Source organism: Dendrobium catenatum, unplaced genomic scaffold (assembly GCF_001605985.2).
Source record: "Dendrobium catenatum unplaced genomic scaffold, ASM160598v2 fragScaff_scaffold_1574, whole genome shotgun sequence".
NCBI lineage: Eukaryota > Viridiplantae > Streptophyta > Magnoliopsida > Asparagales > Orchidaceae > Dendrobium > Dendrobium catenatum.
The window spans coordinates 622015-635792 of record NW_021320036.1 but is presented as its reverse complement, the minus strand read 5'-3'; the positions used below and the strand labels follow the sequence as shown (position 1 = coordinate 635792).

The 13778-nt window shown below is 38.7% G+C and overlaps 1 protein-coding gene across 4 annotated transcripts; it reads left to right on the top strand.

The window, feature by feature from the left end:
* Window positions 1-1061: 1061 nt before the first annotated feature.
* On the top strand, window positions 1062-8993 carry LOC110108222 (phytochrome C). 4 transcript variants are annotated; one of them, XM_020838771.2, is made up of 5 exons: window positions 1062-1461; window positions 1753-3927; window positions 4055-4871; window positions 8184-8477; window positions 8572-8993. In XM_020838771.2, exons 2-5 carry the CDS (start codon window positions 1848-1850, stop codon window positions 8783-8785), a joined length of 3405 nt encoding a protein of 1134 aa, XP_020694430.1. In that variant the 5' UTR covers window positions 1062-1461; window positions 1753-1847; the 3' UTR covers window positions 8786-8993. The 4 variants fall into 4 exon arrangements, with proteins under 4 accessions (XP_020694430.1, XP_020694429.1, XP_020694428.1 ...); XM_020838770.2 differs by having other exon boundaries at window positions 1709-3927; XM_028700681.1 differs by having other exon boundaries at window positions 1078-1193.
* The last annotated feature ends 4785 nt before the right edge of the window (window positions 8994-13778 follow it).

Sequence of the window (13778 nt, the reverse complement as noted above, 5' to 3'; positions counted from 1 at the left end):
ATGAAATGAATGTTTATACAAACAGTTCTCATCGTCTCTTGTTAGCTTATGTAGGTTTGTCTTGCTCTGTACAGGTTTAAGGAGATCAACAATTTTTTTATTGATGTTTCACAAACAATTATTATAATAAAATTGTAAAAAAAATGAAAAATTAGAAAACCATAATAAAGAATTCTTTAATAAAAAAATATAGTTTTTAAATATTTTAGATGCAAATTTAACTAAAATTTAAATGCTAATATATTTTAAGTGCATTTTATATGAATATTTTTTAAATGAGTCTGTTAACAAGTGGAGTCAAAATTGAGTTAATTTAACTTATCAACTCAACAATATTTTTTTTTGGGGTAGTTTGGGGAACTCAACAAATTTAACTCATTAGTTATTTATCCAGTAGCGCTTGAGCCCCCAATTGGCTTACTGATTGACACACGTGAACCATCCGTTCCGTTTTTCAACTGAAGACTTAAAAGGGCCAAAAACAGGATAGCCTATCACGTGATGTTTCCCGGCCACGCTGGTGTGTGGACCTAACAGTGGCCACACTGTCGTGACTCTGTGGACTCTGTTCAACCACGTGTCCAGTCACGTGGTTTGTTTGGTCTAGCTGTGGGCCCTTAACTAATCCTGTTCCCATCAGTATTATCGAATAATAATATCTCTTAAATTATCCTCTTATCTCAGAAAACCCACGGAGTGCGTCCTTTACATTCTTCATACAGATTTTTATAAAGATTATGAATTCTATCGTCAAATTTATAAAATTATTTTTTAAATAAATTTATGTTTTAAAGCTTTTTTTAGGTCAAATAGAAATGTTAGCTGGCATTCATTAATTGGTGATTGCTGATGGTTATCTTCCTCTGATCTTGACAAATTTTAAGTTTACATATTTTTATATAAATTATATTAAAATAAATTTTAAAATTAATGTAATACAACTTTTTATATAATATTATTTTAAAATAAATTTAAAACATAGTAATTTCATATAATTTTTTGAAATGATAAATAAGAAGGTAATTCGTATTGAATGGAATCCAAGGCTGGAAAGTGGGTTTATGCCGATAAAATAAAAAAGTCTTTTTTTTTTTTTCATTCACTTCACTATTTTCCTTCTTCCATTTATTAAGAACTTTTGGCAGACAACAAAGAAGATTGATTCACGTGTTGAGGCCTATCTTATTCTGAAGGTTCTTACTTCACCTTTGATGTCCATGTTCTTGCTTTCATTCCAATGTAATTTTCTTAATCGAGAGCAACTCTGCTCTTAATTCCCCCTGTTCATAGAAATTTGTTAGCTTTACTGGGATTAGTTGTCATATTAGTAGCGCAAAATTGTTCGTGGAGTTCAAAGAGGAAGCTTGAAAGATAGAGATGAAGAATCAGGTTTCTGATAGATTTGTGTAAGGTTTTTGGGAGAACCCTATTTCAAGGTTGTGATGCTTTCAGGAGAATCAGGTCATTTTGCCTCTCATCTTTTTTTTCTCTACTTTGTTGCTTATTGGATAAGAATCCATTCATGGGGCCTCTATTTGCATCTTGCCTTCATCTTCTCTTTTTACCCAAACGAAAATAATTATCTTGGAGAGGCTTTCAGTCTGTTTTAACCCTTGTATCGTTGATGTTTTCCCTTTTCAATTTTATATTCATTTCTACTCTATTTTCTCTGCATGTTTGATGTTTTGCTGCGTTGTTCTACACTTAGGATCTGGTTAGTATATCCAATCCCATCATTGAACTTTGGTTCAGGATCCTCAATACATTTTATGCGGCGTTCTTAACTTTGTTTACGTTGAGTTTGTGGAGCACTAGAGATTTGATTTGGAAAGATAGGATTTTGAGAGATGACATCAAAGTCGAACAAGGAGAGCTGTTCCAGGAGCAGCTCTACCCGATCCAAACATACCGCTAGGGTTTTTGCTCAGACCTCCTTGGATGCCAAACTTCATGCTGAGTTCGAGGATTCTGGCCAGCCATTTGATTACTCCATAACGATGGGAGCTACAAACCGTTCAACTAGCGGCGGTGGTGGAGGGAGCAGTGGCATCCCCTCTAGTTCAGTTTCAGCCTATCTCCAACGAATGCAGAGAGGGCAGTGCATTCAACCATTTGGGTGCATGGTAGCAATTGATGACCACACATTTATGATCATAGCATACAGTGAGAATGCTCCTGAGTTGCTTGATTTGGCTCCCCATGCAGTCCCCAACATTGAGCAGCGGGAAGCTTTAACAATTGGAATGGATGCGCGCACTCTTTTTAGGTCCCTTAGCTCCATTGCATTGCAGAAAGCTGCAAGCTTTGTTGATGTCAATCTCCTCAATCCTATACTAGTGCATTGCAGAAGCTCTGGGAAGCCCTTTTATGCGATTCTACACCGGATTAATGAAGGTTTGGTTATAGACTTGGAGCCTGTTAATCCAGCAGATGTACCAGTGACTGCTGCTGGGGCACTTAAATCCTATAAACTCGCTGCAAAGGCCATTTCAAGGTTGCAATCTTTGCCTAGTGGGAACATCTCTCTTATGTGTGATGTCTTGGTCAGGGAAGTGAGTGAGCTTACTGGCTATGATAGGGTGATGGTTTACAAGTTCCATGAAGATGAGCATGGTGAAGTTATAGCTGAGTGTCGACGGTCTGATTTGGAGCCTTATCTTGGTTTACATTACCCGGCCACTGACATACCGCAGGCTTCAAGATTTCTGTTCATGAAGAATAAAGTTAGGATGATATGTGATTGCACTGCTCACCCTGTCAAAGTGATCCAGGATCATAGGTTGGCTCAGCCTATGAGCCTATGTGGCTCCACTTTGAGAGCTCCTCATGGCTGTCATGCTCAGTACATGGCTAACATGGGATCAATTGCCTCTCTCGTGTTATCCATTACAATCAATGAAGACGATGATGACGAAAATAAGCTGGATAGTGATCAGCAGCCAAAGGGTAGGAAGCTTTGGGGATTGGTAGTTTGCCATCACACAAGTCCTAGATTTGTACCATTCCCGCTTAGATATGCTTGTGAATTCTTGCTTCAAGTTTTTGGAATACAGTTGAACAAAGAGGTTGAGTTAGCTGCTCAAACAAAGGAGAAGCATATACTCCGAACACAGACTGTTATATGTGACATGATCCTTAGAGATTCTCCAATCAGTATTTTCACACAGTCGCCTAATGTTATGGATCTTGTTAAATGTGAAGGTGCTGCCCTTTATTACCGCAAGCAGTTTTGGTTGCTTGGAACAACCCCTACCGAAGCGCAGATAAAAGATATCATTGCATGGATCCAAGAATATCATGATGGATCGACAGGCTTAAGCACAGACAGCTTGAGAGAAGCAGGTTATCCTGGTGCTGATGCACTAGGAGATGCTGTTTGTGGAATGGCTGCAATTAAAATCACCTCATCAGATTTCATATTTTGGTTTAGACCACACACTGCTAAGGAAATCAAGTGGGGAGGAGCCAAGGATGAACCTGCTGATGTAGAAAATGAATTCAGGAAAATGCATCCCAGGGCTTCTTTTAAAGCATTTTTGGAGGTGGTTAAACATCGAAGTCTTCCTTGGGAAGATGTTGAGATGGATGCAATTCATTCCTTGCAGCTTATATTTCGTGGCTCACTCAAAGATGAGATTGTAGCTGTTGAATCAAAGTCCATGCTGCAGACGGAAACTTATGATAAAAGGAAAACCCAAGGGGTAGAGGAGCTTCGTACGGTTACTAACGAAATGGTTCGTCTCATTGAGACTGCAACAGTCCCAATTCTAGCAGTTGATGCTTTAGGGACCTTGAATGGATGGAACACAAAGGCGGCTGAGCTAACAGGGTTGTCCATTGAAGAGGCTATTGGAATGCCGTTTATCAACCTTGTTGAGGATGAAACTTCAGATGTGGCAAGGAATGTCCTCAGCTTAGCTTTGCAAGGTATATTTTTATCCTTTTGTCATCCTTATTTATGTTTTATCTCTTCTTCCATTCTGCTCATCTTCAAGTTTTTTTTTTTTTTTTGCTTTAATATAATGGCATTCATCATTTCCACTGTTATTGACAGGCAAAGAAGAAAATAATGTAGAAATTAAACTTAAAACTTTTGGTCCTAAACAAAAAGATGGACCTGTCATCTTGGTAGTTAATGCTTGTTGTAGCCATGACCTGAACGAGAATGTGGTCGGAGTTTGTTTTGTTGGTCAAGATATGACACAGCATAAAATGGTTATGGATAAATATACTCGTATTCAAGGTGATTATACTGCAATAATCAGAAATCCAAGCGCTCTCATCCCACCAATATTCATGATTGATGAGTATGGTTGCTGTTCTGAGTGGAATGCTGCCATGCAAGAAATTTCTGGTTTGAAAAGAGAGGATGCAATTGATAAAATGCTCATAGGGGAGGTTTTTACTCTTCAGGGTTCTGGCTGTAGGGTCAAAGATCATGACACTTTAACGAAGCTTAAGATTGTGCTTAATGGGGTGATTGCAGGGCAAGATGTGGAAAAATTGCTCTTTGGGTTCTATGATGCGAAAGATAAGTATGTGGAAGCTTTGCTATCTGCAAACAAGAAAACAAATGCTGAAGGGAAGGTTACAGGAGTGTTATGCTTTTTGCATGTGGCAAGCCCAGAGCTTCAGCATGCTTTACAGGTTCAAAGAATGTCTGAACAAGCTGCCATGAGTAGTCTAAAGGAGTTGGCTCACCTTCGCCAAGAAATTAGGAATCCCTTAGGAGGAATTGTGTTTACACGCAATTTGATGGAGGCTTCAGAGTTAACTGAGCAACAGAAGAAGCTAATTAGGACCAGTGCACTGTGCCAGGAGCAGTTGGCTAAGATCTTAGATGATGCGGATTTGGAAAACATTGAACAGTGGTATGTATGTTATCATGCTGTACATTTATATCTCAGCAAATAAATTATTATAGATATCTACTATAAATATTAGGCATATATTTTAATATTTATATCTCAGCAAATAATTTTAATTAACTCATAACAGTTTTATTATTTTCTCTAATAAGAGTTTAGTTATTTTTCTTTTAATTTTAGTACCTGTAATGAGAGATGATGTCTATTGATGGTCTAAGTTTACTGGATTTCCCTGCATTAAATTTCTATGTATTACCTATTTCAAATGTCTGTAAGTAAAGTTCTTACAAGTCTTGTAAAAATAACTTTGGCTTAGCGAAATTTTAGTTTTATGGATGTGAAGTTTTTGAATTTCTTGATGCGTGAAGTATTTTGGGATCTCTTTGTTTTGAGCGGATGGATTATTGTCTGATTTAATTTTTTTCCTTTCTTCGACTATTATATTCTTTCATTTGAGAAATGATTGATTGACAATTTGATTGGTTTGGTATGGATTTGCTACAGAATTGATTTCATTTATATGCATGCTATCCTAGGCTTTGTTTTTTTACTACTTTCAATAATAGCTTTCTAGCACAATTTTTTTTTTAAAATAACAAAAAAAAGCAGTGGCCAAAAGTTGTTGCAACCGAAGCCTTAATTATGGATGTAAGTTTTCTTGGTCCTTTTAGTTGGATAGATTTGTAATATTTTAAATTTATTTCCATGGTTCTCTCTCATGGTTGGTTTTATTTGGAGAAAAAAAAAATTCACTAGAAATTTAATTCTATTTCCTTATATTCATCATATTTAGTAGTAAAATATTGTTTGTGATCGATAGTTTGCTTTTCCATAAGCTTTGCATGTTTGTTCTTGCATTTATTGCATTAAATTTGGCACCTCATTTGAAAAATCTATAACATAAGCATCGCCAATCTTTTCAACTGTACTTTGCATATTATAATTGTATTAGAAGCCCCAAATCCTAAGAGGCTACTCATTGGGACATATCAAATACTTGGATTCTTAATTTCTCTTAAAGATCATTTCAGATTGGGAAACATGGAAGGTAAAACATCTGCTTGTTTATGGCAATATGTGATTTAAATTTCAAAAGGAATTGCTGGATACATATTGAATATAGAAATATGGAATATGGAAATCAATGATATTTTGAATAATTATAGCTTGATTATCATTTTCTTCAGTTTATATTATTACAATTACTTGTTCAGATATGGATGCAGTTTATGTAAAAATGCATGGTGTTACATCTTACTTCCCTATGTCAATGTTTAAAATTGCGTAATCGGGTATTGAAGTGTTTTTCGTTCGTGAGGCGAGGCGTAAGCCTCAAGGCGTTTTGAGGCATAAGCCTCAAAATCAAAAGATTGCGTAAACATAAAATGATAAATTTTTTATATACTAATGAGTAAAAAATATAAAACATAAAAAGGCACAAGATATGAAGTGAAATCAAAATATTTCAATAATAAGACAATATGAATAGTTCAACTCAAATTCTATCTCCTCCCTTACAGTAGCAGGAACTTTGGAGCATGGAGCAACATTCTTGTGAGACCCTGAAAGGTGATCTTTATCCTAATCACACCACCCTTTGCAACTTTGTCAAAGTAATTGCATTTTAGATAGATATATGTTTATCACTTTCTCCTACATCCACATGAGTGCTATGTTTCTATGCTGGATCTTTTCTATGACTTGATGCAGCCTTATCAAACACCTAATCATAATGCTTCACTTATTTTATATTAAAAAACTTATACAAAGCATGCACTTATGAAGAAGTAGACTAACACTAACAACTATTACTAAAGATGATGAATACAACAGTATGCCAGGCAACCGGGGGTCTAAGGGGACGCAGTCCGCCAGTCCCCTAGCGGGGTTCGACCTACCCGGTCAGGTCGCGAGGTAAGAGCAATTTTGAAGTTCTGCTTATTTTTAAAGTTCGTAAGTCGTTTGTATGGAAAGATACCGAGCTGTACCGAGCATGTACCGAGCAGTATCGAGCATTGTTGAACCAAGCGGTACCGAGCATGTACCTAGCGATACCAAGCAATAGCAAGCGGTACGGAGCAGACAAACTGAGCGGTACCTAGCAGTACCGAGCATGTACCTAGCAATACCGAGCGATACTAAGCGGTACCGAGCAAACAGACCGATTGTTGATCGAAGGAGACTCCAGCCAACTTGCGGTAGAAGAGAACTCCAAGCAATAGGCAAAGAGCAACTAACGGTGGAAGGAAGCTAACATTGATCGAATGGAAGGAACTCTAGAAGAGGGGAAAATGTCGCTCAAAGAAGAAGTGAGAAGAAACCTAGTTTCGGTTCCGAAATGACCGAAGACGCACGGGAGTGGGGGGCTGAACTGAATAGATATATATTAGGTTAGGGTTTTTTTTTTAAGAGGTGGATGCCTTTAAAACATCAGACGAGGGGTGCGCCTCAATGAGCTTGAGGTGTACGCCTCAATGCCAGCTCTCATTGCGTAAGCTTTGAGGCTTAAAAGTTTAAAATTGTACTGAGGCGGGCCTTGAGGCGTGCCTCTTATTGCACAATTTTAAACCATGCTCTATGTTTTGCATGTCTGCACTATCCTGAATGGTTAGGTTAAATTTATTTTCCTAAACTTATGTATGTAGCAGCATATTTTTTTGCATTAATTAGCGAATGTCTATTAAATGAATGCTATGTATCAAGATGTTATTTGCGAAAACCAATGGTTGGCTTCGCCCACATTTTCAGGAGTTATCCTATCTGTGAACTTGATGTTTAACATATCCCATATCACTTCAGCTTGTCCATCCTTCGTTGTTGGTTGTTTGGTAACAATGCAATCTTTCTGCAATATTGAATGAACAGTGTGAGCTCTAACATGATTTGGAGTTCATTTTCTCTGCACTTATGGTATGAATTGTGATTCTCTGTCATTCGTTTTATGAAATTTATCTTATTGAGTCATCCTAACATTACTGTTCAACACTGCCATTTATGCGAACATGGGTATCGGTTCCTTGTTCTAGTTGGCGTAAAGTTAATGAAGTTAATGACGATCACCATTGCTAGGCATTATATTTCTTGTAATCTGCATCTGGTACTAATTGTGGTATCACTAGGTGTAAATTGTTGTAAAAATGCTTAGCTTTAAATAACATAGTAGTTCTTTTGGTTTTGGCAGCTCTAAGACGCATGTTTTTTAATAAAAAAAATGGTTTTTTATCCCATTTACTCTTGTTCAACATGCTGAAGATTATTGAAATAACTCGTATGAGCAGAAGAATGAATGTTGCTCACCCTCCTTTTTTCAAACAGCTATTTGGAGCTAAACATGGTAGAATTTAACCTTGGAGAAGCACTTGAAGCAGTCATAGTCCAGGGGATGGATCTTAGCAGGGAACGTCAGGTCTCACTTGTTAATGATTCACCTGCAGAGATCTCTTCTATGTATCTGTATGGAGACAATTTACGTCTTCAGCAAGTTTTGGCAGACTTCCTTATAAATGCACTACAGTTCAGTCCACGGGCCGAAGGATCAGTAGTTCTCTGTGCCACCCCACGAAAACAAAATATAGGAACTGGCGTGCAGATTGTCCATCTTGATGTTAGGTGAAATTTTATCACAAATTTTAATCTCAGTTAATGGTGAATGAGCGCCTTGCCTTGTTAAATTATTGATTCTATTATGATGTATTTGATTCAGGATTATTCACCCTGCACCGGGTATTCCAGAGACTCTGGTGCAGGAGATGTTTCATCAAAGCCCAGGCATTTCAAGAGAGGGCCTTGGTTTATTCTTAAGTCAGAAACTTGTGAAGATCATGAATGGCACAGTACAATATCTTAGGGAGGCAGAGAGATCATCTTTTATCGTTCTTGTGGAGTTCCCTTTAGTTTCTCATACCAAGAAGAGATGATCCTGAATTTAACTGTAAAGTTTCATAAATGTTTAGCTGTTGCAGTCATTTTATATTGAGAATTGACTATGGGAGGAGCCATGAACTGTGTACGCCTGTACTTTTCCCCCGTTAGCTTCAATTTTTGAAACATTTTTGCTTCATTTGTAAATTAGATAAATAGTGTATTTGCTAACGAGTGAATAAAATGAGTTCTTCGTTTGTTCCATTGGGTGCATAGTTTATCTAAAGCTTTGTTCATGCAGCTCGAAACTAATAAAGTTATTGTAATTATCCTGGTTTGCTTTACATCTGAATCTACTATTTGGGGCCTGCTTGACACCATTGATGACCCACAAAATGACTTTTACTTCTTACGCATAGCTTGAAAGGCAGTGCCATTTTGCCTAACCAAATGGTTAGGATAAGGAAAATTATGGTCAGGATGATGAAAACATGGCTGGGATTGTCTTACATGCTCACCTTCACCCAGGCTGAACCAAAAACTATAGAAGTCCCTTATTTTTCTCCATGGCATGTATAATAAAAGTATAAGCTTATGTGCATAGTGTATTGAACCAAACTGTCTATGTGTGCATAATCTGAAAATATGGGCATGTAAAGGTGGTTTGGTGAGTCAGGTCAGGTGGAGTTGGGTTCGATTAAACAGCTGGTTCAGCCAAGCAGCAGTGTGGATTGGGACAGTCAAAGGTGACACTAGTGCAAGGCCTTGTCAAGTGTAGTCATCTACTTTTTTTATTTTTGGAATGCTTTTGGTAGTTTTGACTGCTCTCCAACACAACTATCTTTCCACTTTCAGATATGTAGTCTATAGGTCAAACGTTTCTTGCAACTCCACCTTGGGCCTTGAAGTTCAAATCTTATCATGCGATATGCTGCCTTTTATATTATAGTAGTATTTGGAACTAGATTTGAAATGAATTTGATCTCACAATCATGTGATTAGTCATGAAAATCTAAAATAATAGCGGTATTTGGAACTAGATCTTAAGTGAATTTAATCTCACAATCATGTGATAAGCTATGAAGATCTAAAGTTATAGCAGTATTGGGAACTATATCTAAAGTGAATTTGATCTAACAATCATGTGATAAGCCATGAAAATCATCAAAAATGGCATCGACAAATGCTTGAACTACTGCAATATTGTTTAAGCTGATACTAGGTTTGTTATGTAATCAAGATAACAAAAATAAGATAAAATTTGGTGGCCCATCACCACTTGGGTTAATTGCACCAACAACTTTTTTTTGTTTTGTTAGTTGGGCTAATTGCAATTCTTGTTGAGTTGGTTACAGTGCTGCTTAGTTTGTTTAGTGAATTGTTTATACATTCAAATATGTTGTGCGGTTAAATTAGTCATCATTTTGACGAGGGCAACAATATTGGGAGTGCGGCTTTTAAATGATTCCTGACGGTGGCTATAACAGTGGTTGTTGCTGTTACAAATTTAGGAGGAATGATGAAGGCGGCTGGCTGGAGGTTGCGGCAATCAAGAGTACGTTGTTGTGGCTCGAGTGTGTATAAATGTATGATTTGTTCAGGGTTTTAGTTTATGATTTATGTAAGTTTTAATAAAATGTATATAAATAGGGTGAGATGTACGCCTCAAGCCAACAAGCCAAATAGCACTTTGAAAAAGGCCTTAGCCAAGCTGAGGCACAAGCTTTATTAAAAAAGCTTGAGGTATAAGCTTCTAGATGTTTTTTACTAGAATTGTACTGAATAAGGCCTCAAGACGAGCCTCATATTACTCAATTTTAAACAGTTATCCAAAGTACAAAATCAAAGGATATCACCCGACCTCTTATGTATTGGCAGCATCAACAGGAACCAAAAACAAAGAATTATTTTAAAATCACTCGCAATACCACAAAGAGCTTAACATCAACAAGGTGAAGAGATCATCAAATGCACAAATTAAGTGCGTAGAGAGGTGAATGAGTATGTTATTGATCCAGACTTCTTAAGGCTCAGTTCTGAAATAATGAACAAATGTTAATTTATTGAACATAATTTCTGCCTAATGAAGAAACGCTCTAAGCATATTCAATTTCGGGTTGAAATTTCTTAGTATTTTTCAGCTGATATAACTTTTTTTTTTAAATAAATGGGATAACATCTTTACATTAATATACTTCTGTTATTTAATGTTTTCCATAGTAAACATTCAATTTTTATCTCATAGGTAAGAAAGTTTAACTCATGTGTCATTGTAAAGAAAAAATTTTAGTTCAGTCATTGCTAACAAGTCTTCAGAAACTTGAGAAAAGAGCTTGAACAAGCAACCTTTCTCCCTGCAGTTAGCAAAAGGCTGTGCGTTAACATTAACTAGCCTTTTGATTTTGTTAATCAGCCGTCAGGATTTATAGATATTTTTGTAATATTTAGTTCATTTTTCATTGTACATTTTTTGTTTCGATGTTAGAGCGTTACTGTTTCTTTGCCAGTTTTCCTTCTTAACTTTGGAGGTTATCTCTTTTATCTTCTACACATAGTTCAATGATTGTGTATTTATTATCAATTTTGTTATAATGTTTATTCTGTGATGCGGAGCATATTAGTTAAATCAAGACTTAGGAATAGCTTATCTAATTTAGTACCTTTTTCTAGAGAGTTCTAGGCATTTCTATTATATTGTTATAAATAGTTGCTATAGGTAGAAGAAGAGCATGAATTAGTATTTTTGGAATTTGAAACAGTTTTCACTGTTTTTGGTCTCCAAGAGCTGTTTAGCTCTTCTCCTTCTTCTCCATCATGCTTCTTTGGTGATTCTCCCCACATCAGATGGTATCAGAGCGAGGTATGACCCTTGACGTCGATCAGGGCCCTGGGCTGCTGCTACATCAACCCTTGACGTCGATCAGGGTTTTGGATGCTTTGGGAAGATCATGTATGAAGTTGGGCTGTCGATGACGTTCGAAGCCTCCACCAGCCGGCAATCATACCGGAAAATCTACACATTCCCCCGCTGGCAACCATACCAGCGATGCCATCTTCTGGCAACCATACCAGAACGAATCCACCGATGGCAACCATACCATCGGACATCTTCCGTCACCATTCACCCTTTGTGATCTTGGTCGCTCCCCTCATGATCGGCCCACTCTGCCGTTCTGAGTCAGTGCCCTTGCTTGTCCAGTTCCCGCGACCACGAAGACGTCCTGGATACTCGCGACAGCAGGCATCCGCTCCAATCCCGCTGTCAATCACCATCAGCTTCATCTCATCTCTCGCGCCGCACCTGACATTCAATCTGATTGCTATTCGCAAGCTCCTCTGCCCTCGATCAACTTCACCCGCACATCCGGCCGACCTCTCCAGCGCCCAAGCATGCTTCGTCCTTCTCCAACCAGGCCACCACACTCGCTGCTATTCGTCTCTGACTTGCGACCCCACGCTTGGCGCCCATTACAGCGCTCAAGCCGCACCTGCGTAATCCTCCTCGCATGATTTCGCTTTCGCTCCAGCACGCGATTTCCCATCAGATCCACCCGCACGGCCTCGCAACCAGATCCTCGTCGTCTTTGTCCCCAACGACCAGATCCATCCGGTCGGACATCTTCTCGCGCTCCAATCCCCACCGCATTCCCGCTCACGTCCTCGCCCGCACTCAGCTCCCGCGATGCCACACCCGACCCTTCACTCAAAGCCACGGAGAACCCCTTTTACGAAATCAGCGAGAAGTACCCTGCTTCTCCGAATCATCCTCCTCTATTCTCCAGTCCGAGCTCCCAGAGCTCAGAAAGCCATCATATCCGCTGCAGCAGTATCACCAACGTCAATGATTTTGCAGACAACAATAAAAATCCTGCTAACCTAGAATCCATTGAGCCCCTTTCCTCTTTCCCATATCCCATTCTGATCGTCTTCGCCATGTGTTCCCTTCATTTGATTCCCTTCACTCGGTTCCACTCCCCTGCCGGTATTGTCCAGCTCACCCTCTCATTTGAGGAAAAAACCCTATGTGGAATACAGCATCAGCAACTCATCATCGACCAGCTATTTGCTCGAATGGTGCTGTCTCAAATTCGTCCCAAACCCATTCCCGCGTCCGTCCGGACTACACTGTCGATCATGCTTCCACGCGCACCACCAGGAGGTTTCTTTTGTTCTCTTAGATTCTGTGGAATCCATTGAGAAAACCTCATCAGCAATCAAGATCCTAAAGCAGGTGGGAGCTTATGCGGATGCGGAGAAAGCCATGGGTTCGTTTGGGATCCGTCCTGGGAAGGGAAAGATGCGCAACCGGCGTTACATCTCTCGGAAGGGCACTTTGAACGTGTATGAAACTGAGGGATCCATATCATGAAGGCTTTTAGAAATCTCTCAGGGGTTGATGTTGCTCATGTTGGTGCTGGAACTTCAGGCCAAAGTTCAGTTACTGTAGATGTTAAATTAATGGAGGCAGATTCCTGCTATGGAGGTTTTTGGGGAGATGGATGCCAATGGTATTCCTCCGAGTTTAGTCACGTACGGTTCTTTTATCTCAGCCTATGCTAAATATGGAATTTTGGAAGAAGCAATGGAGCTAAGATGCAAATGGAAGCAAAGGGGATAGAGCCTGATGTTGTTACTTACACTCCTCTGATATTAGGTTTTGAGAAGGACGGCAAGGATGAGCATGCCATAAGAATTCTTGAGGAGATGGAGAGACACAAAGCCGAGACAAAGTGCAAATTGTAGAAAACAAAGTTATACAAACCCAAGCTCAGGAGTTCCACCGCAAGCTTAACTACCACTAGGACTGATAGTCCCAAATTCTTCAAACAAGGGGAGAATGATGCGGAGCATATTAGTTAAATCAAGACTTAGGAATAGCTTATCTAATTTAGTACCTTTTTCTAGAGAGTTCTAGGCATTTCTATTATATTGTTATAAATAGTTGCTATAGGTAGAAGAAGAGCATGAATTAGTATTTTTGGAATTTGAAACAGTTTTCACTGTTTTTGGTCTCCAAGAGCTGTTTAGCTCTTCTCCTTCTTCTCCATC